The sequence below is a fragment of the Pelodiscus sinensis genome, chromosome 2 (genome assembly GCF_052426305.1).
Source record: "Pelodiscus sinensis isolate ZL-2025 chromosome 2, ASM5242630v1, whole genome shotgun sequence".
In the NCBI taxonomy this organism is placed as follows: Eukaryota; Metazoa; Chordata; order Testudines; family Trionychidae; genus Pelodiscus; species Pelodiscus sinensis.
In genome coordinates this window covers 224,418,602-224,441,112 of record NC_143053.1, presented here as the reverse complement: position 1 = coordinate 224,441,112, position 22,511 = coordinate 224,418,602, and the positions used below count along the sequence as shown (strand labels likewise).

General features: G+C 39.6%; 1 protein-coding gene across 2 annotated transcripts in view; it reads left to right on the top strand.

Moving 5' to 3' along the window:
- NEBL (nebulette) overlaps positions 1–22,511 on the top strand; it is a 418,429-nt gene that overhangs the window by 191,130 nt on the left and 204,788 nt on the right. For both annotated transcript variants that reach the window (XM_089776726.1, XM_075922494.2), the window contains exon 4: positions 14,449–14,556. In XM_089776726.1, the coding sequence (XP_089632852.1) occupies positions 14,449–14,556 (108 nt within the window). The remainder of the gene's footprint in view (positions 1–14,448; positions 14,557–22,511) is intronic.

Sequence of the window (22,511 nt, the reverse complement as noted above, 5' to 3'; positions counted from 1 at the left end):
TGAGCGCTCCCTTAGCATCTTAATCGTCCAGGGGCCTAACTGGTAGTTTAGCAGGCTTCCTGCTTCTGATGTACCTAAAAAACATTTTACTGTTACTTTGAGTTTTTGGCTAGCTGTTCTTCAAACTCCTTTTTGGCTTTTATTATTATATTTTTACACTTAATTTGACAGAGTTTATGCTCCTTTCTATTTTCCTCACTAGGATTTCACTTCCACTTTTAAAAAGATTTCTTTTTATCTCTCACTGCTTCTTTTACTTGGTTGTTAAGCCACAGTAGCACTTTTTTATTTCTCTTACTGTGTTTTTTTAATTTGGGGTATACATTTAAGTTGGGCGTGTGGTGTCTTTGAAAAGTTTCCATGCAGCTTGCAGGGATGTTAGTTCTTACTTGGCCTTGTGCATAATTACTAAATGAAAAGCTAAATTCTTTAAAATATGCTCAGAAAATTTGTGGGCACATTTGTTGTGGGTGTAGATTAGTAAATAATGTGCACAAATGGTCTAGTTTGTTGCACAAATAGGTCTTCATATGAATGAATAGACTTGTAGACTCTGTGGTTCATTTTTAATGAGTTACATTAACATTAGCCTTATATCCTTTTTATGCATAGAATAAATAACAGCCAACCAGGAATTATGGTGCTGTAATTCTATCATGGACTTGTCGTGACCACATAAACAATGCGGCACTGTAATCATCATGGCTTATGTAGTCACCAGTATCTGGACTGGAATTATCAGTGTGTAACTCCAGTTTTATCTATCCCTTTTATTTTATGAAACATACATATATGTATTGAATTTTTGTCCTGGATACTCACTGACAGCTCAGATACCACTGCTATTTCCTTCTTCCCCATTCCCCATGTGTGTCTTTACTTCCCCTTTCTGCTTTCCTTACTCACAGCAGTTAGAACATCTAGCTCATACTAGTGTTACAGCTCTTTGAGTGTAGAATGATGGGTAGGTGTGGGTGATGACAAAATATTGAAGAAATCTCCTAATTCATAGGGGTGCTGTAATACACTTGAATTTAAGTGATGAATTTGTAAGTTTCAGGAGGGTATGACATCATACCTTCAATACCAGGAGTGGTTTTTTGTATGTGTTGCCATATGTTTAACACTACAACCCATGTGTGTGTTACACTTATTCTTTACAGTAGCTTTCATTTGTTTAATAATGTATATTTTAATATTTAACATCTCATATTTCTCTCTTTTTTGGTGCTACTGACAAAGAGTAAACTGAGACCAGATGGCTGCCAAACAGTGAAACCACCTGGCATACAAGCAACGCCAAATATATTTCTTTCCCATTTATATTCATATAACTTGAGTATTTTGGGACAAAAGATCTAGCTGAGTCAGGTCTGGAAACTTACAAATAGGGATTCCTAGAGTATGCTTGAGTACAGGGCAGAGCAGAAGGTCCTGAACTACTACATATTTGCTCCTATTTTTCTATTCTGAGTTTTGCTTTTCTTTAATCTCTCTTTTTATCATTTGATTCAGCTTCCCATTTTCCTTCCTGCTGTCTCTGTCTTGTTCCTTTCACTAAAGTTGCTTCATACTGGCTGTGAGGACTCTAGCACCTTGCTGTGATGCTCTGGCATTAGGTTTGCATTCTGTTCACTCGTTGGCCGAACAGCCGGCAGCCCTTTAGTTAACTGTGTAACCAGTAGAATTTTTAGGGGTTACGCAATCAATATTTTAATGTATTTTTTTACATCTCTACTTACCACCGTCTGTGCTAAGCAAAGAGACAAAAAGGGCAAGTTAATATGTTTTATTGGACCAACTTCTGTTGGTGAGAGAGACAAGTTTTTAAGAAGAGCTTTGTCTAAGCTCAAAAGTTTGTCTCATCAACAGAAGTTGGTCCAATAAAGGTATTAACACACTGAACTAATTTATCTAATATTGTGGAGCCAACATGGCTACAGTAACACTAAAAAGGACTGAGTAGTACTGATTGAAATTCTGAAAGCAGGGTTCTGGTTGAAATATATATTGTGTGTGTGTGTGTGTACACACACACACACACACACACACACACACACAAACTTGAGGTCTTTGAAATTCAGCAAGTATGAATCTCAGCTTTAGTATACTAGCCAAATACCAGCAGGGGTAAAGATTGTTGTTGTTTATGTTACTGTAGCAACTAGAATCCCTAGTCATGGATCAAGATCCCAGTGCATTAGGTGCTGTACAAATCCAGAATGAAAACATGATCCTTGCCCCAAAGAGTCAAAGACAGGAGACTATTAAAGAGATGAATACCAACTGATGGGGGTGTACAAAGAAACATGAGACAATACTGATGAGTATGATAGACAGAAACATTGATGCCACAGTGACCCTAACTTCCATGTGTAATATATCAATGTATTCATATCTATTGGAATATACCCTAAAAGAGTGTGCATAGCATTTTGGGGTCCCTAGAAGTGAAAGCACTACAGTATAGTTTCTTTGATTTTGGCAGATTCTGCTGCATAAGAAAAATTCCCCAAACTTAAAATGGGAGACATGGATAACATCTTTTCAACAGATAAAAAGTTTTTAATTGTACCCACACTAAAACATTCATAAGATATTATGAATAAGATGTTATGGTTAGACTTAAAAAATCACAAAGCACAAGTCTTAGTGGGGAAGTGCTCAGTGATGTATCTTCTTCCATGGAAACCATTTCCACATTCCCGGTCTTGGCATACTGACTTGTGGAGGTTAGGTGAAGAATGTAAATGAAGCTGTGGGGAGCTACTACGTTTGCTTGGTCAGTTTTTCATTGTGAAGAGACAGTAATCTTTACTGGGACCAGTGTCATTCAACAGATTCATAAATAATCTAGAAAAAGCGGTGTGGTGGCAAAATTTGCAGACACAAAATTACTCAAAGTAGTTATGTCCAAAGCAGACTGTGAAGGGCTACAAAGGGATCTCACAAAACTGGGTATCAGAATAACACAATGGCAGATGAAATTCAGTGTTGATAAATGCAAAGTACAGGTTGACCCTCTCTAGTCCGGCACTCTCTGGTCCAACAACATCTATGGTCCGCCATTATTTTAGTTAGCTGGATGCCCACTTTTCATGGGTATGGCCAACTTTCCTGTGGTCTCATAAAGTTTTACAGCAACCAGTCCTGGCTCTCAGTGTTCTGTGCTGTTAATATAGCTCTAATTTACCCTTAGATGTCTTCTGAGAGCCCAGTAAGCAGTGGACGTATTGGTAATGCTGCTAGACAATACTGACCTCCTGTGATTTGGCAAATTCTCTGGTTTAGCATCTGTCAAGTCCCAAGATTGCTGGATTAGAGTGATTCAACCTGTAGTATACATTGGAAAACATCCCACCTGTGCATGCAAAATGTTGGAATCTAAATTAGCTACTACCACTCAAAGACATGTTGAAGTAATTGTAGGTAGTTCTCAGAAAAACATCCACTCAATGTGTAACAGTAGTCAAAAAGAGTTAACAGAATGTTAGAAACCATTAGGAAAGGCATAAATGGTAAGATAGAAAATATCATAATGTCACTATATAAATTCATGGTACATCTATACCTTGAATACTATATGCAGTTGTGTTTTCCTCAAATTGATATAATTGGAAAAGATACAGAGGGGGCAACAAAAATAATGAAGGGCATGGAACCCTTAGGAGGCAAGAGTGAAAAGGTTGATATTTTCAGCTTGAAAAAGAGACAACTAAGGGGGATATCATGGAGTTCCATGAAATCTTTACTGGAGTAGCAAAAGTAGGAAAGGAAGTGCTATTTACTCCTCATAACACAAGAACCAGGGCCACCCAATAAAATGAATAGGCAGCATGTTTAAAACAAACAGACACACTACTTAGCACACATTGGAGCTCATTGCCAAGGGACAAAACTATAATGGGTTCAAAAAAGAAATAGATAAGATCATGGAGGAAAGATCCAGCAATACCTATTAGCCAGATGGTAAGGGTACAACCTAGGGATATAAGAGTTTAATGAGTTAACTGATAAGCTAATGCTTATTGTTTCTGGTTAATGGTTAAACTGCCAGGACCATGAACTGTCAAGGGTGGTAGCCCATGGAGTTCATTTAACTGTTTAATCTATTTAATTTTAATTGGTTACATGGTTACTATTTTAGGAGTTTTTACATCCCTAGTACAACTCCAGGCTTGGGTTGTCCCTAGCCACCAAGTGCCAGAAGCTAGGAGTGTATGGCAGGGGATGGATCACTCAATGATTGCTTGTTCTGTTCATTCCCTCTCAAGCACTCTCATTGGCCACTGTCTTAAAGACATGATATTGAACTAGATGGATTGTTGGTCTGACCCAGTGTGGCCATTCTTATGTTCTTATGATTTTTTAAAAATTTGGTCCAGTGTTAATATTTATACTAATTTTTTGCAATTTGTACTGTTTTTAAAAATAAATATGAACTTTGTGAAATTAACAGTAGGACATGGGCTCAGACTTGCCACCAGTGTTTGCATATAAGAGGCATCTTTTCCCTTCACAGAAAATTGGAGGTATTTAAATTAATAGGGTAGAAATTTTTTGTTTCTGAATCCAAGTACTGTAGATTAAACCTAACCAGTTCATTGAAACAAATATTTAGAAAGTGTGTCATGGTGTCACTATTATTGCTGTCTTCTGCTAATATGTGAACATGTGGCAGTCCTGTGATTTAAAATAAATGATCTGAAATTAGTAAGACAACATTCACCCGGTGTTTTAATGGAACTATAGAAACAGATGTAGCAATGGCAATGGTGATATATTTGAGCATTACTAATTTATCACCCTGTCTGCAACTGAGGATTTGTTTTTCATTGTCACATCAACCAGCCATGTTGCCCTGTGAGGCAGGGGACATGCTGTTGCTAATTTCAGTTTGTCTTGATTTTTTTTAGCTCACTTGATTTGTGCAATTTGGATGCAGTCTCAGCCTCTGCATTTGTCTGCTTTGGCTCATGCTGCCCTGGACACTCTGGACATGTCTGCACAGCAGAGTTATTTCAAAATACAAAGTGAGCGTCTACACAGCAAGCCTGTTATTTTGAAATGTTTTTTTTTTTACATACAGGCAGTCCCCGGGTTACGTACAAGATAGGGACTGTAGGTTTGTTCTTAAGTTGAATCTGTATGTAAGTCGGAACTGGCGTCCAGATTCAGCCGCTGCTGAAACTGACCGCCAGTTCTGACTTACATACAGATTCAACTTAAGAACCCCAAGTCAGCTGCTGCTGAAACTGATCAGCAGCTGATTCCAGGAAGCCCGGGGCAGAGCAACTGTGCCTCGGGTTTTCTGTAGTCAGCGCTGGTCAGTTTCAGCAACGGCTGACTTGGGGACGCCTGGGGCAGAGCAGCTGGGGTGCTGCTGGGTTGCTCCAGTAGCACCGCTCCTCGGCGCTACTGGACCAATCCATCAGCACCCCAGCTGCTCTGCCCCAGGAGTCCTGATTCAGCCGCTGCTGAAACTGACCAGCAGTGGCTGAATCAGGACGCCTGGGGCAGAGCAGTTGGGGTGCTGCCGGGTTGGTCCAGTAGTGCCCAGAGCGGCGCTGCGGAACCAACCGGCAGCGCCCCAGCTGCTCTGCCCCAGGGTCCACAACAAAAGCCTGGTCTGCTGGGGGGGGCACACTAGCTGCGCCCCCCCCCCCCCAGCAGACCAGGGACACAGGGAGCAAAGCGGCAGCGGGGGGGTGCTTTGCCTCTGAGGCTTTGCTCTGGCGCCGGACCGCTTTGCTCCCGGTGCCCCTGGTTTGCTGGAGACGGTCCCCAGCAGACCAGGGGCACCGGGAGCAAACCCGCAGCCGCGGCGGGGTCCCTGCGCTTCTGAGGCTTTACCAGAGCAAAGCCTCAGAAGCGCGGGACCCCCCGCTGCTGCGGGTTTGCTCGCGGTGTCCCTGGTCTGCTGGAGACGGTCCCCAGCAGACCAGGGGCACCGGGAGCAGCTTTTCTCGCCCCGGAGCTCGAGGTGGCTGACCGCTGCCTGTGAGCTCCGGGGCGAGAGAGCCCCGTTCGTAAGTGCGGATCCGACATAAGTCGGATCCGCGTAAGTTGGGAACTGCCTGTATTAGGCTTCAGGAAATGTTTTTAAAGCAACATGGAACAATTTTTAAGCAATCACTGTCCTTTTTAGGTACCCACTTTCCCCTCGCTAATTATTGTATAACCAAGGAAACAATATTACCTTTAGGATGATTTGCAACTGTTCCCACTTTCCTCATTGTTGGTAACTAACATGTCTGATAACAAGTTTAATGTATAAACACTTACTTGGCTTGAGATGCTTAGTTTTTCTTTTCTGTACTAAATGTTCTTTAATATCCAGTTTGTTGTGGAATTATTTCATTCTCTCATTCACATTGATTTTTTGTTTATTAGCGTCTGTGTTTCAAAGTCTTGATGTTATACTGCATTGTCCTTATTCTGCTCCAACTCTCGTTTCCAACCTGCAGGGAACCTTGTGGTACAATTTTTTCCCCTCATTTTGATTAGAAGGGCATCTCTCCCAACATTATCCGTGCTGTTTGAAGCAGAAGCTGCATACACTGACTGGTAATGAATAGTGGTTATGTTTGAAGGGTACTAGACCCTTTGCACCCCCATACATGCCATAAATAACCAGTCCTTTACGTTGATTTTACATATCAGAAATGTGTTTTGCTATTCAGTAAGACCTAAACATTTATTTGAAGGAAGAATTTGAAGAGTGTGGTGTTTCAGCTCTCAATATATGAAATAAATGTATATGCATACTCAATATTAGTGTGTATCTGACAACAGTCCCAAAAACACTGTCAGCCTCCAACCACAGCTCTAGAATTTGGGAAGAGAGTCACAGGTTCAGTATAGGGATGTGAAAGCATCACTTTAAATTAGTAAGCATCACTTTAAACAGGCCGGCTGGCCGGAGCAACCGCTGTCTGTGGCGAGCTGGGCCTGGCCCCTCCGCTTCAGGTAACATGCTGGCTCCCCAGTAGCAGGGCCAGCAGCCCTTGCTGGCTCTGCTTCTGGGGAAGCGGCTTTGCTGCGACAGCAAAGCATCCCCAGAAATAGAGCCGTCAGCCCCTGCCGGTTCTGCTCCCAGGAGATGGCTTTGCTGCGGCAGCAAAGCCTTCTCCCCAGGAGTGAGGCCAGCAGCCCTTGCTGCCTCCACTCCCAAAGAAGTAGCTTTGTTGCGGCAGCTAAGGTGCTCCAGGAGTGGGGCTGGCAGGGGCTGGTGGCCCTGCTCCTGGGGGGGCGGCACTGCAGGTTCTTATTTCAGCTTTATGCTGTAGAGCTCACTTCGTGTATCTGGGTAATTGCTAGGATTCTTAGTGGTCACATGGTTACCTTTTTAATTGAATTTTTATATCCATAGTTCAGCATGATGGCTTCAGAGCAGAATGTCAGATCACAGTATGATAGAAAGCATATAGTAATTACAGAATTTGATTTCACATTGAGACTTCATCATCTGTTATGTTTTGGGGAGCAGTTCTCAGGATAAAGGGTTTTATCTACCATCCATTAACATCACTGGGAGACAAAAGCAATCTACACACGGTTCTTTCGGAACCCCCCACCCCTTTTTTCTAAAGAACCCTTATTCCTGAAAAAATGAGGTTTACAGGATTTGTAAATCTGCGCTTCATTTGCATTTTGGATTTCCCTCATTTACATTCCTCTTTCGAAAGAGGAATGTAGTCTAGATGCACCCTTAGAGAATGATGGTCACGTGGTTTGAGCACAGTAAGTAGATATCAAACCATCAGAATCTAAGGTAACTGAATGGTTGGAATGAAAGTATTAGAATTATTGGGTCTGTTTCAGTGGACTCATTAGTAGTATGACTTTACTTGAATTCCTGTGACCATACACATGCAGCTGTGATGTATTCTAATTATGAATTCAGTCCTTTTCTCGTTCAGTAATCCTGAGCTCTTGCACCCTCTACTTTTCTTTACCTGCAGATCTTAGCAGGTAGGGTTCTTTTGCCTGTGATTTTTTTGTGAGCCAGCTATCAAAACTATACATTGTAAGTGCCACTAATTGCAGTTACTCCTGTAATATATTTTAATCATATGCACCTATCTAACTTTTTAACTGCTTTATCCTGAATTCCAGGACCTTTATTTTTTAGAAGTGGCTCTCTGACAAAACTGAAGCTTCTCGGAAAAATATGGAAAGAGATTTGCAGATGGTCATAAAGCTGATCAGGCACACTGTATATTGTAACACAGAGAGTCGTGCCGAGTTTACTGCATGATGTAGGGCAAGGACAGGATCTCCTGCTGGTAGGACAGTTGGTAGCAGTGAAACCATGTTTACTCTGTATAATTACCATATGACAAATCTGAGGGCTTTTGTAATGGTCAAAGTACCTGGCACTGAAGCTGGGTACTTTTTTGCTTTAAGGGGAACTTTGTGTTCTAACAAATCTTAATGTGTGATTTGGAAATTCATATTTTTAACACTTTGTGGATAGGAAATACAGGCTGTGGGACTGTATAATTATTTCATTTAAAAGTAAAATCGTCATGAGGTTGTTTGTAAATTAAACTCTTGAAAGAATTGCAAAATGTTGAAGGTATTTTAATGTTACCTACTTCAGTGTATTTCATTTATGAGCACTATCATGGAAAGTACTATTAAAAAATAATCAGTTTAATTCATGGTAGTTTTCTGGGGCTTTTTCTGTGCTGATCTTTTTTCCTTATCAACAAACAACGTGTATGCAGTTTGTTTCTATCACTGCTTTTTATAGAGTCAGCACTAGAAGTTACCTTATGGGGTTTACTTCCTTATTTTTTTATTAGATGATGCATTTTTTTGCTCCGGACCCTCCTTACATTACCTTTCTGATGTTACTGGCAATTAGAAGAGTGAGGTCATGGATGAAAGGATTATGTTTCTTGGGACTAAAATAGGCTTTCTAAAGGTTGACTAATTTTGAGGTGGGGTAGGCTGAAGGATTAAGTTCAGTGGAGAATTCTGAATTTGATTAAATCCTGAATAAAGATGATCTGCTATTCTGTGTTTTTTTGTTTTGCTTTTTTGTATGTTTTTAGGATTACTTCCTGTTTGCAGAAAGGATGTTAAAAATTGGTCAACTGAATAGTTGAGTAATCTCATGAAATTTGCTCGGTTAGTCGACTATTCTATAGTCCCCGGGGGTGCGGCCAGCAGCCTCTGAATCAGAGGCAGCAGTGCTGGGTGCCAAGTGGGAGCTGGTCTACGAGGGGAGCCAGTTTAAAAACCGGCTGCCCGTTGCCCTGTGCTGCTGCTTCTAAGAAAGAGGCAGCAGCACTGGGTGGCAGTAGTCCCTGTTTAGGGCGGATCTGAGCTCCCAGACCTGACATGAGCCAAGACTGAGCTGGGCTGCCTGCTCGCCCGGCTCCTAATACACTTTTAATGCAGAGCCGCAGCAGGGGTAGGTCACAGACCTATCGCAAGTCAGGACTGAGCCAGGCTTCTGGCCAGCCTTCTAAAAAATTTACTGGCAGGGAGAGGGAAATGCGTGTTGTCTATCGCATTAACCTATAAGCTTTTGCTTATTGGTTAATTGACTAGACTATTACATTCCTACTTTGCAGAACTGTTAACTAATAAAGTACTGTCTTTCTGCTACTGGAAGTGATTTTTCTGTTAAAGATATATGAAAAAATATTTACCACTAGTGAAAGAATAATAGTTTTTTGGTTTCAATTCGACCAGGGGTGGGCAAGAGGCTGCCAGTAGGCCCAATCCAGATTCAGCCCACAGCTGCCTCGCCGGAACACTTAGCAGAGAACAGCCTCACTGGAACTCTTAAGCAGAGAACAGCTCACACTTTAAAAAGTCAGCTGTTCTCTATTCTGGATGGCTGGGAAGGGTGGAGGAAGACTTCTTATGCCCCAGCAAAATCTCTTAGCTCCCATTGGCCAATCTCTCAGTTTCCAGCCAGTAGGAGCTAAGAATTTTTGCTGGGAACAGGCAGTGTAGGAAGTCTTCTCCCTCTCTCCCTCCCTCTCAGGCCTGGAGCAGAGCCATGTGGAGCAGGGAGCAGCCTGCAGCAAACAGTCTGCCTCAGGCTTCTGCTGGTAAGCACCTCCCAGCCAGAGTCTGTGTCTGGCACTCCAGTCCCTCCCTTCACCAACCTTCTGCCCTCCTCCACAAACCCAAACTGTTCTGCCACATCCTGCATCCATAGCCCCTCCCAGATCTGACAGCCCAATCCCCTGCCCCAGATCTCAATCCACTCCTACCGTAGGTCACATCCCAAAATCCTGAACCCAAGTCGCTTGCCCCAAATCACAACTGCCTCCTTCACCCAAACTCCTTCCCAGACCCCATTCTCCTTCCTGCATTTCAATCCCTTATCCCAAGCTCCCTTATGCACCCAACCTCTATACCAGACCCTGGATTTCCTCTGTTAATATCTTTGAAAAGTGAGGCCAACAACCACTTTCCAAAATCTTGGAGGGACCCCCCATCAAAAATTATTGCCCATCCCGACTTAGATTTTTTTTAATGTATTTTCCTCAGAGTGAGTGAGTGTGTGTGTGTGTGTGTGTGTGTGTAGGAGAGAAAACAAGAAGGGAGGTGTGACATAGTGGGGATTGTGTTCACTCTGTTTGGTTTGTCATGCTGTATGTGATTCCTACTGTCCTGAACTGTTCTGTTGTGACGCCGTGTGTGTGCCTCAGTTTCCCCAGTACTAGGCTGGGGATGAGAATGTTGAGTGTGGCTCTCACTGAGGGGGAAGCTGCCCCAGGCTGCCTCATCTTAGCGCATACACAACAGTAGCTCAGGCTGTCTTGTAACCTGAGCCTAGGTGGAAGATTCAATAGATGATGCCTTTTGAAGCTAGACAAAGATGGAGGTGGGGCAGCAAGGCTGGGTCTGGCTTCTGAGGGTGTGGATCCTTTCTGCTGGCAGATAATGTGGGGAGGGGGCCCAGGACGCTGGCCGTGGGCCCCCCTCTCTCCAAGTTGGATTATACTGACTGCTTTTGATTCCTGTATTAATAAGTCTGTGCTACGTTGTATCCCTGTCAATGAATAAACCTTCTGTTTTACTTGCTGGCTGAGAGTCATATCTGACTGTGGATGGGGGTGCAGGACCTGGTGACTCCCCCACACTCTCTGACAGGAGGTAATTTTTATAGATGAAAAAGATGCAGATAGATGTATATGCAAATAGATATCTTTGCTGCAAAATGTACCTGAAAAATATGAGTTCTTGACTGAACAAGTGCAGAATAAGGAAGTGGAGATGCCATAGTGAACTCAGATTGAAAATCCAGAACAGTTTAACAACTTCCTCTATTTGGGTCTGACAGATGTGACCAGAGGCATGAAATATAAAAATGTGATTTGGAAACAATCTATTTGATCACCTACTCCTTTCCGTGAAGACCAGTATAGACATTATTCCTTATAGTGTATTTTCACTTCACAATTTAAAAAGAAATATTTTATTTACAAGTTTTGTTTCTAGCTTTTAATGTCACAACCATAGTTTCTAACAATCCATGTTGCCTTGTGTTAAATACCACTGTGAGGTATGGGCAGGCACTCTGCACCTTTCAAGACTGCACTGCATTATGGACAATAAAGTTTATGATTATACATATGCACCAAAGGGAGTATGGATCCTCTAACATTTCATGTTGTCTGGACATTCATTGAGGTTTTTGGTTATTTTATATTAACAAAAGTTAGTATTTGAGAGCAATATTTTGTAAGGCTGTGATGTTAATGAAATGTAAGAGTAGGATACTGCTTTGTGGTTTTTGTGATATTAACAAGTCTGATATAAAACTAATTTTTGAAAATTATTTGCAATATGACAATGTAATGCATATAGAGCCACTGCACCAACATTGTAATTAATTTTAAAAAAATTTTAAGTCATAGATTTTTAAAAAGACTTATTTACCTTTAATCCCTGTGAAGACCTATATATTAATGGATAATTGATAATCAAATAAAAACACGACTCCAATGTGATATGTGTTGATTCACAATCATAAAGGGCATAGTGCAAATTGCATGATTCTTTTTCTTGAAGTTAAGGGCTGGTGTATTTAGAATAAAAAGAAAAATGACCACACTCATAGGGTTGCCAGATGGTTTCAACAAAAATACTGGACACGCTTGACATTACATCACAATCTATATTAAATCCTATTTAGAAAATACCGGACATTTATATTTTCTCAATTTGTTTCCCGAATAGAAAGCTAAAATACTCGACTGTCCGGTTCAAAACTGGACACCTGGCAACCTACATACACACTGTTATGTTTTTTGCTGAAACATATTATCATAGGAAGGGCTGATAGCACTCTCCATAACTGAGGCTGGCTAACTCTCCTAATGACAAGACCCGATTTTCTGTTGCTCATAGTTTTACAAAGCTTGTGTAATAAGGAAATGTTGCCGTAGGATTCCTGTCTTACCAACCACATGTATTGGAATGTGTGTAGGGAATGAAGCAGAGTTTGCAGGAAGAGAAAGGATGGTTTCATGGTTAAAGCAATTTAATGCTGCCCTGGAAGACCTGGATACTATCTCTGCCTCTGCCTTTGTCACATAATGTTGGGCAAGTCATTTAAACTAAACTTTTTGGAGGTGGTAGATAATTGTGTGTTCCTCATTTTCTGGGTGTCAAACTTGAGATCGTGAGGTCTGCTTACAGAAATGCTGAGTGCACACAGCAGCAACTGAAATCAATGAGAGCTGTGCTTGAATTTGTAAAGTACTAGAGGTTGGACCTTCCTGGTCTGGCACCTTGGGGACCTGAGAGGTCCCAAATGAGGGAATTTACCGGATATGGGGAGGTCCCCTGCCACCACCCTCCCAGGATACTGCCCCTCCCTTTGGCTGATTCCGTTCCAGCCCCACTGCCCCTGGGCTCCAGCACTGCTGCTACAGGGCTTGGCCTTGGCATGCTGATGCCAGCCAGTTGGGGCTCTCTGGGGTTGCAGCTCCCCAGCTGCCACGACCCCATTTCTGCCCCACCTGTCCGAGGCTTCTTGGGCACAGGACTCCACGGCTTCCCCACTGGTGTTGCACCCTGCAAGGACTTCCCGGGGACAGGGCTCACCAGCTGCTGGTGGCCTTGCGGCTGCCCTGTGCCAGGTTGGGGCTTGATGATCCCACTGCTGCCCTGCTTGGCCAAGGCTTTCCAGGGATGGGGCTCAACTGCCTGATGGTGGGGCTCGCGTCCGCTGGATTCCCTAATTGGCTCACATTCCTGGACACCAGGGCTCTCTGGTTCGGCAACATCCATGATCCTGTTGGATCATGGATGTTTCCGGACCAGAGAGTTCCAGATTTACAAGGTTGAGCTTGAATATAGTACAAAGTACTTTGAAAAAGCAAGTCCTTGTTGTTTTAGATTGAGTACAGAAAGTGAGTGGATATTTTTGACCTTAATCACTCTGTGACTCAATTCTCTTTCTATAAAAGGGGGGAAAATAACACTCTCTTACCTCACAGGGGTTTTGAGAAGCTAAGTTAACATTTATGAAAGCATTCTGATACTGTAACATTTAAGCACTATAGAAAAGTTCACAAGGAATTCTGTCTTTGAAGCTAGGTTTGAACAGTGGGCAATAAATAAGACATAGGGCCACATAGTGAACAAGAAGAATAAAACAGAATATTGAATACCTGCCCATTAACTGAGCGCCATCCATTCTATGCATAGATTGAGGCAGAGGCCTGTAGCAAAATTCTACATTATCACATAATAAAAGACTCAGGGGGGAAGGTAACTAAAATAACCTAAAAAACAATGAATGGTCCTGTAGCACCTTACAGACTATCTATATTTTTGGTTAGTCTCTAAGGTGCTACAGGACCATTTGTTGTTTTGTACCATAATACATGTGGAGAAACAATCTGAATTAAGGTTGCACAGGCAGTCTTCATTCTGACATTTTGTAACTTTTGAGTGCTTGAGTGTGCCACCCTAATGATAATCTTTTAACAGTTGCACAGCTCTTGTGTGTAATTTGTATTTAGAGTGGGGAGAAGAATGATGAACTCCATTTTATAGAGAGAACTGAAATATGAAATATGTTATTACATGAACCCAGATTTAATCCCTGCTAAATTTTATTTTTAATTACAAAAACATGTCTGAATGAGGTCAATATTTCATACTCCTTTCATGACATCTTTGTTGACAATCAGCACAGGCTACTGCTATCAGCCATGAAGACTGACGTCAGTCCTACAGAATTTCTGATGATCATGCCACTAGAACAAAGATGAGGAACATGGGTTGAACAGGAGAGAAGCATGCCCAACTGTTGCCTTGTTGCACCTTTTCTGTGAATTAACACTTTACCCTACAAAGCAAACATCCATTATGGGAACTTTATTCACTTAAAAATGATTATATCTGATATTACTAGCAGTATGCTGTGAAAATAACTGTTTTTCTATATTTTCCATTCCTTAGGTCAAATACAAAAGAGATTTTGAAGAAAGCAAAGGAAGAGGATTCAGCATTGTGACTGATACACCAGAATTACAAAGACTGAAAAGGACTCAGGAACAAATTAGTAACGTATGTGACTATCTCATCAAGTGATAGCAGATCCAAAACATGGTATACATAAGAAAAGGCATGATTGCAGGGTTTGTGATGTGCCTGATGGAGTCTGTGAGAGTGACGAAAATGAATTTGATGCCTGATGTGTGTGTCAAGTTCTGATGTGTGTAATCTTATACCATACACCTACATAGCACATTTGCAAGGTGTGTTCACCTCTCCAGTTTCCCTCAAAAGTATTCATAGTATTTGCTAAACTACAAAGGTTATATGCATGTCACTTTTTATTAATGTTCTTATTTGGAAACATTGTTTATATATATATATATATATATATTCATCTACAAGAGTTCGCAAAATAAGCATAACTTGTAAATTAAAATTTGAAAATAAAGTAAGACACTGATATTTAATTTTAGAAATAAAATAGCATGTAGATAAGAAAAGAGGTACAAATGCTAGCAATGGAAAGGTATTGTCATGCATTATCTAAAGCCAGCATTAATGCTGAATAACACTCTTGACATGGCATGGGATTTTCAGAAGTAGAATTTATCCTTAAATGCACTTTGGATATTTTTGAAATTTTCACTCCATTTTATGTATTCATGTATTCCTACACAAGATATTTAGTTGACTACACAAAGATGGAGAATTGTTACAGAACATAATATAAATGTCCAGCAGATATTATGTAGAATAAAATTAAAAATTACCTGTAACTTACCCCAACTTCATTTCCGATGGGTATTCTGACTGCCAGAGAGAGGATCCATAAGCTATTTTTGTAATTTCTTTATTCTTTCCTTTGTTTTAGCCATATAACAAAACAGTTGCACAAAAATAGAATGATGTACATGGTGAAAAGTGTTTTTAGAAAAGGATCTTGACTGTTTCCAACTTGGTTTCTCTGTTGGCCTGAGACCTTATTGCTTAATTAACTATACGCTCTGGCTCTTGCATCCAACATATTTACATTTCTTTTCAGACCAAACAATGTTGTTTCAGGTAAGAAATATTTTATTTCATAGATTCCTTTTTCTGTGGAGTGGAGTAGGTGTAAAGAATGGATGTGTAACTTCCATGTTTCCATACCTGAAAAAAATAATGAAGATAATTGTCAATAAAGATAATTTTCCACTTGTTATATAAATGATACCTGAACATAAAAATAAAAGGACTTTATTAGATTTAATCTTGAAAGCTAAAGTAGAATTTAAAAATATATATGGTAAATGAAGTTAAATTTCAATTACGTCTATCCTAAACACCTTTGGTAGAAGGATAATTATATAAAACACAGTTTAAAGCTAATTATTATTAGAGTGTGTCTCACAGAGTAACTTCTATATTTAATAGTTTAGGAATATTTTCAGTTATAGTTTGGATTTTAGTTTATTTGGATTTTCACTTGAAAGGTAAGCTCTTTTATATTTTTAATATATAGCAAAATATAAAAATACTAATAATCTTTTTAAATTTTTTTTAGTTGTGCATTGATTTTTCCCTTCCCTCCTTCCCACAACTACTGGACACTTCTCAAAGATTGTCTTTGAAATGAAATTGTAACACCTTCACTGTGGGGGTAAGTTAGCATAATTATGTGCGTAACAATCACAAATATTATATTATCAATAGATGTAATATAATAGAAACCAATATTTTAAAATATTTTCTTTTGTTTTGATATTAAGTCCTGTAGCACTCTCAAAAATTCTCCTAGTATGTTGACTCTTTCATGAAAGATTGTATTAAGTTTATTTTGTGCTTTAGTGAAATGTAACCAGAAATGGGGCGGGGGAGAGGAGAGATAATAGAAGGGATAAAGGAAAAGGTTATAAAAGCCATAATACTGTTTATCTTGTTAACAGTAACCCAGACACTGAAGTGCCCAGGTCAGACAAATACTAATGGAATATGAGGCATGTTTAGTATAGCAGGATCAGGATGAAATTTCTGAGAAATGAGTGAAATTTGCTCTGTATCCACAGACTCTTCCATGAATTAAAGGCCCAATCCTACACAGTATGCAGTATACTTCCCGACTTCAGTGGGACTGGAGAGAGATCTCAGCCATCCTCAAAAGGTACTCAGCACCTTTGAGTATCATGCCCCATAGCAATAAATGTAATAATTTACATTTACTTTCATGTTGGTATGACAGTCACAAACTGAGCATTTTAGTCTAGATTGAGACAGGAGAATTACATAAACCAAGTAGGTTTCTTAATGACAAGTTTGAGATATTTTGGTCGGCCTTTTCATGGATGGACGAGCATTTTAAATTGCTTGTACATGTTCCAATTTGTAGGGAACGATTTAAGATGCCCATAATTTCGTTTTGTTCAATATTTGAAACATAACAATTCACATTCACTCTGCTGCAAAGAATGTAGCTGATTTGTGGCATTAAATGAGCATATAATAGGCACATCAAATGAGCATGTAATATGAAATCTTAAGTTTTGTGTGCAGTGAAATGCATTTATTTTGTTAGTGATCTGGGCCATTGTTTTGTCCTTGTAAGCTATGAGGTATAATTTTCAGTATGCAGTCAAATATTCTAAAAATGAACAATATTTAACTTGAAAGTCCAATAATACTGGGAAATTTTATCAAGGAAAGTGAGAAGATAGAAAAATGGCTATAATAATTTTGCAAAGGCTCTATTTCTTACATGCAATTTTGAAGAGAAGGGAAGAAGCTGTATATGAATAGATAGTCATATAGCTAAAGAAAAAAGTAACAACACAATTTAATAAAACTTTAAGCAGCCTTAATGGGAACTCACAACAACTTGCAGGAACTGCCTCTAGCTTAGTGCCATTTATTTCTGGAGATCAGGTTGCCACCTCATTTATGTGATACATGAAATAAGTTGTTCTCAACTTAGTCCTTCGTAAATGTCTTTCAAATTTAAAATCAAACAAACATCTCCACCATTTGATCAAATGGAGAGTTTCTCTTAAGAAGTCGCCCAGGACTGGATGGCAGGTTCCCTGCTGCCTTTTCTGGGGAAGCATGATAATATAGTGGATGACTGCATTGTACCAAGTAGATATTACCTAATCTGTCTTCAGTATAAGCGTTACTTTCCAGCATTGAATTTAATTCATGTATGAACAGAAAAAGCATACATCTACTCTACTGCCTTCTTCATCCAGAAATCTGGGAAAATGTATTCAATTACTTACTTAATATATACATGGTATTCTTCCTGACAATATGCAAGATTTTTTGGGGAAAAAGGATGGAAATAATGTAAAACATTAGATGGAATTTGGTCTCAGGACCAAGCTCCCACTGTGAGACTATATATAGACAGTGAGGCTATATCTATTTCACGTTACCAGATGTATTCCGAAATAGCAATTCTGCATCTTTAAATGCGCCCGTTATTTCAAAATATATTTTGAAATAACGGACACACTATTCCAGCATCCCTGTAACCCTTGTTCCACTAAGGTTTAGGGACTTGTTATAATAGCACTTTATTTTGGGGTAAGGGTGATGCACCCTAAGTGACCTCTAAAAAAAGGCTGTAATTTACCCTGAAAAAACTGAAAACAGATCAACAAATCTAAAATAGCCTATTGTACCAAGAAGTAAATTAACACAGTCTCTTTGCTCATTTATGTGGAAATTACATTTTAAACCTCACAGAATAATTGAATTCTTATGTGAATATTCAGTTTCATTAGAAATAAGTTTTGGCTTATAGTAAATTGTTTTCATTTCAGTGGAAATTTAGTAATATAAGCTTCCAGAAAACTTAGTGAATGAATTTGCATCATAAGTGAGAAAACAAAAAAAGTTACTCTCCTTAGACATATAGTTGCACATTTTTAAGTAGTAAGGGGTCATGTTCTATCCACAAATGTATCCATGCAACTTCGCTGGAGTGAAACTGATGGTAAAACTTGCTTCTAAATGCAAATTTTGAGAAAAAAGACCTATAAAGGTGACCGATTAAGGACGATTATTCTTGCAAATGTGTCTTTATGCCATACCTAAAGAAAAACTCCTGTTGTTGCTTCTGTGTTGTGTCATGCTTATCTCAGAGTAGAGCATGTCCCTAATTGTGTGTCTGAGTAACAATTCCATATATGGAACTTACTGGCACATTTGCTTGTCCTGTTTACTTGCTCTAATATAAACTGCACTCTCAAATTGCCAAAATAGATTGTTGGGAAAATCAGCAGGAGAAACTTTTAACATTATGTTGTACCAAATAAAAGCAAGCAAGATCTTATTGAGGGGGATAAGGCAAAAAGCCACATTTATTGTAAAGATCATAATAAAAAAATAAAGAAAAGATAGAAGCAAACAACGTTGTTTAACTACTTAACCCTTATACATATAAACATTAATTCATCCATTCATTCAGGTTCTGTGTATTGTTATAGTTACCAGCCTGGAAGTTGCTTGTGACAGAATACTGGCCAGGTATTCTGTACACAAGTGATGGTAGTGGGGAGCGAAGTCCTGATCAGATGCACATCTGAAGCTCCTGGTGGGCTGGCAGCAGAACCTTGGACTCTGATTCCATAGTTTTTTAGTCCAGTTCTTATAGGAATTTCTTCCCATGCCAGTCTATGGAAATTGCTGCATCATGCTGATGTCTCCAGGGTGGCTGCCAGGTGCTCGTCAGTGATCTCATCGGGTGGACCTCCAGTACTTGGTTTTTTCCACTTGACACCTTTTGGTTACACTGGCACCATCAGCCCTTTGTTGCTGTATTCTCAGGCTGGCACCTCTCAGAACCATTCACTCATCATCCAAGCACTCTCTCTCTTACATACATTCCTTAATTAATGTTTCCCATACAATATTTTTGTATAATAATAACTTTACATATATCAGAGTTGTAGTTACAAAAAAGTTTCTGGGTGGTATTGCTTAAAACATTCTCTGAGTGCTGAATAAAGTTACAATGTTTTAAAGAGAACAGGCCTCAATTAAGTAACAATGCCCTTAGTCAATTACAGGGCTTGGCTCCCATAGCAGAGTTAGTGGCTTGACGATACATTGTTACAATGTATCTCTACAATGTCAATTTCAAGCTTGAGCATGCCATGGGACACAGAGGGGGGGCTGTTTCTGGCTACATAGGATTATATTATATTCTTAACAGTTCTAAGTTACATGACCTAATACATTATATTCTAAAGGGGCAATAATAATAATAAATCTAAACATTTAACAATCTTAACACATAAAAATAATAATAAGAAGAATTAATAATAAATCTAAACACTTTAAGTTGTGGGGAACAAATTATGGGGAGTCACTTCCATTTGGGGGAATCATTTTCAATACATTAATATGTTATCCCTACAATTAAACCCAGGAGCATCATTGGTAGGCTACAACCTTAAAGCTTGAAGACTTTTGTTTCGAAGGTGGTTGGTTGGTTTCCAAGGAGGAGAGGAATTGAATGAAAAGGAGCAAAACTGTCAGGTTCATGAACATTCACATTTCATACAACTCAAGTTCTAGAGTAATCTGTCGTATGCCGATAAGTCAACAAAGAAGAAGAGCATGTAGAATCACACAGAAATAGAGTGAAAATTATTAAAGGCAAAATGGGGTTTAACATTGCCTGTACAAGTGGCTTATTTTTTCCCCTTCATCTTCTTCCAACCATTGTGGTTTTCATCTGTCATCTGGAAGCCTACATTAAATTTAACCAGTGCCACAATCCATTTATATTTGTCTGCATAATTATAATTTACCCAGATGAAAAATTCAGCTGCTGACATAAAAAATATTCCATATACACTCACCAGTTTATGAATTGCATGGAAATACTGAGCTTGGAGGGCTCCATTTTGCAAGGTAATGATTGCCTTCAGCTCCGCTTGACACTACTGGCAAATAAGTGTGGTGAGCAACTTCCAGAACAGCTCCTTATCTTGTTGGACTGAGCTCAGAGTGTACAAAACTTCAGTTAAAGTAAATTATATGCAACATATTTAATTATTTTTCTACCATTTTACATCAACAACTTTGTATTTGGTTACAGACTTATAGGATGAAAGGGTCTTTCTTCCTGCTAATACATAGATACATACATATACAGACATGGTCTCAATCAATCTTGGCCAAATTAATCCCTTTTGGGGTTTGTCTTTACATTAGACATTGTTGCATTTAAGTCAGTAATAAACTGGAGCTCTCCACTTTCTCCTGAGGCGATGGCCTATCCCAGCAAGAAACATCTAATGCTCAAACCTTATATTGTTCTGGTGGAGCCAATAGGATCCATTTGACTGTCACCTCAGAAAGGAGGCAGAAATAATTATTCAGAAATAATTCTCCATTAGCAGGGTCCTGGCACATTACATGCGAGTGACTCAGCAAAAGAGCATATTATTCCTGTCTCTGACTGTGAATATTTATTGCGAACAGATTCCAGTAATTTGCAGCATGGATAAAAGAACATTTGGAAAGTGACTGAATACACAATTCAAAAATAGAGATGCAGGAAAAAACACAATTTATCTAATATATGTTAAATAGAACATATTAATGAGCATTTGGAAAACTTCAAGAATGTATTCTAAATGTATAAAATTCCAGCATATAAAACACATTTCCATCCAGGGGGCAACCCTCCTTACCTCAGGCCCTACCCCTGCTCCACCTCTTCCTGCCCCTGTTCCGACCCCAAGTCCTGCCCCTGCTCCACCCTCCCATCCCCTTACACCTCTTTCCTGAGCTACACAACCTGGGGAATTATCGGGGGGCATATCATGGGGTGGCAGCAGGAGTCAGTCCCCCCACCTCACTCACTGTGGTGGTAGGAGCCCAGGAAGCAGAGTAACCCATTTGGGAGATGGCAGTGGAGAGGCACAGGATGTTGTGTGTGTTACTTTGCTTCCTGTGGATCTCGCCACCACTGTGAGTGCAGTAGAATGAGGTTTAACAGCTAATTTGAGATAAGGGGTTTACTTCAAACTCCCATTTGACTGCCACATGTAGACGTGGGCCATTATTCCGGGCTAGTCAGTTTCCAAAATGGCGACCGCCTGGGAACATGCTAATAAAAGTGCAGGATATTTAAATCCCGTGCTTCATTTGCAATTCGGTCGCCCTCATTAGCCTCTCTAGTTTGAACTAGAGGACTAGTGTAGACATACCCTAAGAGACTTAAATGGCTCAATCTGTTTAGCTTATCAGAAAGAAGATGGAGAGGTGACTTGATTGCTGTATAAGGACCTTCGCAGGAAGAAAATATTAGGTAATGTGCTCTTTAATTTAGTGGATGAAGGCATACCAAGAACTAATGGCTAGAAGCTAATGCTAGATAAAATCCCCTTTGAAACAAGGAAGAAAATTTTAAATGAGGTTAATTACCACTTCTCTTGATAGTTTGTTCTAATGGTTAGATTTCTCATTTCTAGGTGCTTTCACTTCAAGATTATAGGCCTTCCTGAATATGTTTTAGCCAAATACAATGCATACTTTATTTTTATGCATAAAAACTTACATTATTAAGATTAATATAGAGTTATAGGATGTAATTTAAAGGATTGTGGCATATAGGAGGACAGACGAGATGATTCAGTGGCCTCCTCTGACCGTAAACACTATGAATATATGAATAAGACTGTATTGTAATACTTATGCTCATGGGGGCCAAATTAAGACTGCATGGGTACAATTATTTCTGGTATTTCTTAACTTTCTGATTTTGTAATCTTTTAATTTTCTTTTAACCTTTAAAAAATGTAATTGTCTAAGTTTTTGTTAGTAACTTAAACATTGAAATATATAAAGCTATATTGATCCCCAGATGCTAGATCAGTGGTCTCCAACCTTTTTACACCCAAGATCACTTTTTAAATGACAGACCAAGCCAAGATCTACTGCCCCACCCCTTCTTGAAGCCCCGCCCTCTCTATTCTCCTCCTCTCCATCACTTGCTATCCCTAATCCTTATACTGCTGCTTATTTTTTTTTTATTC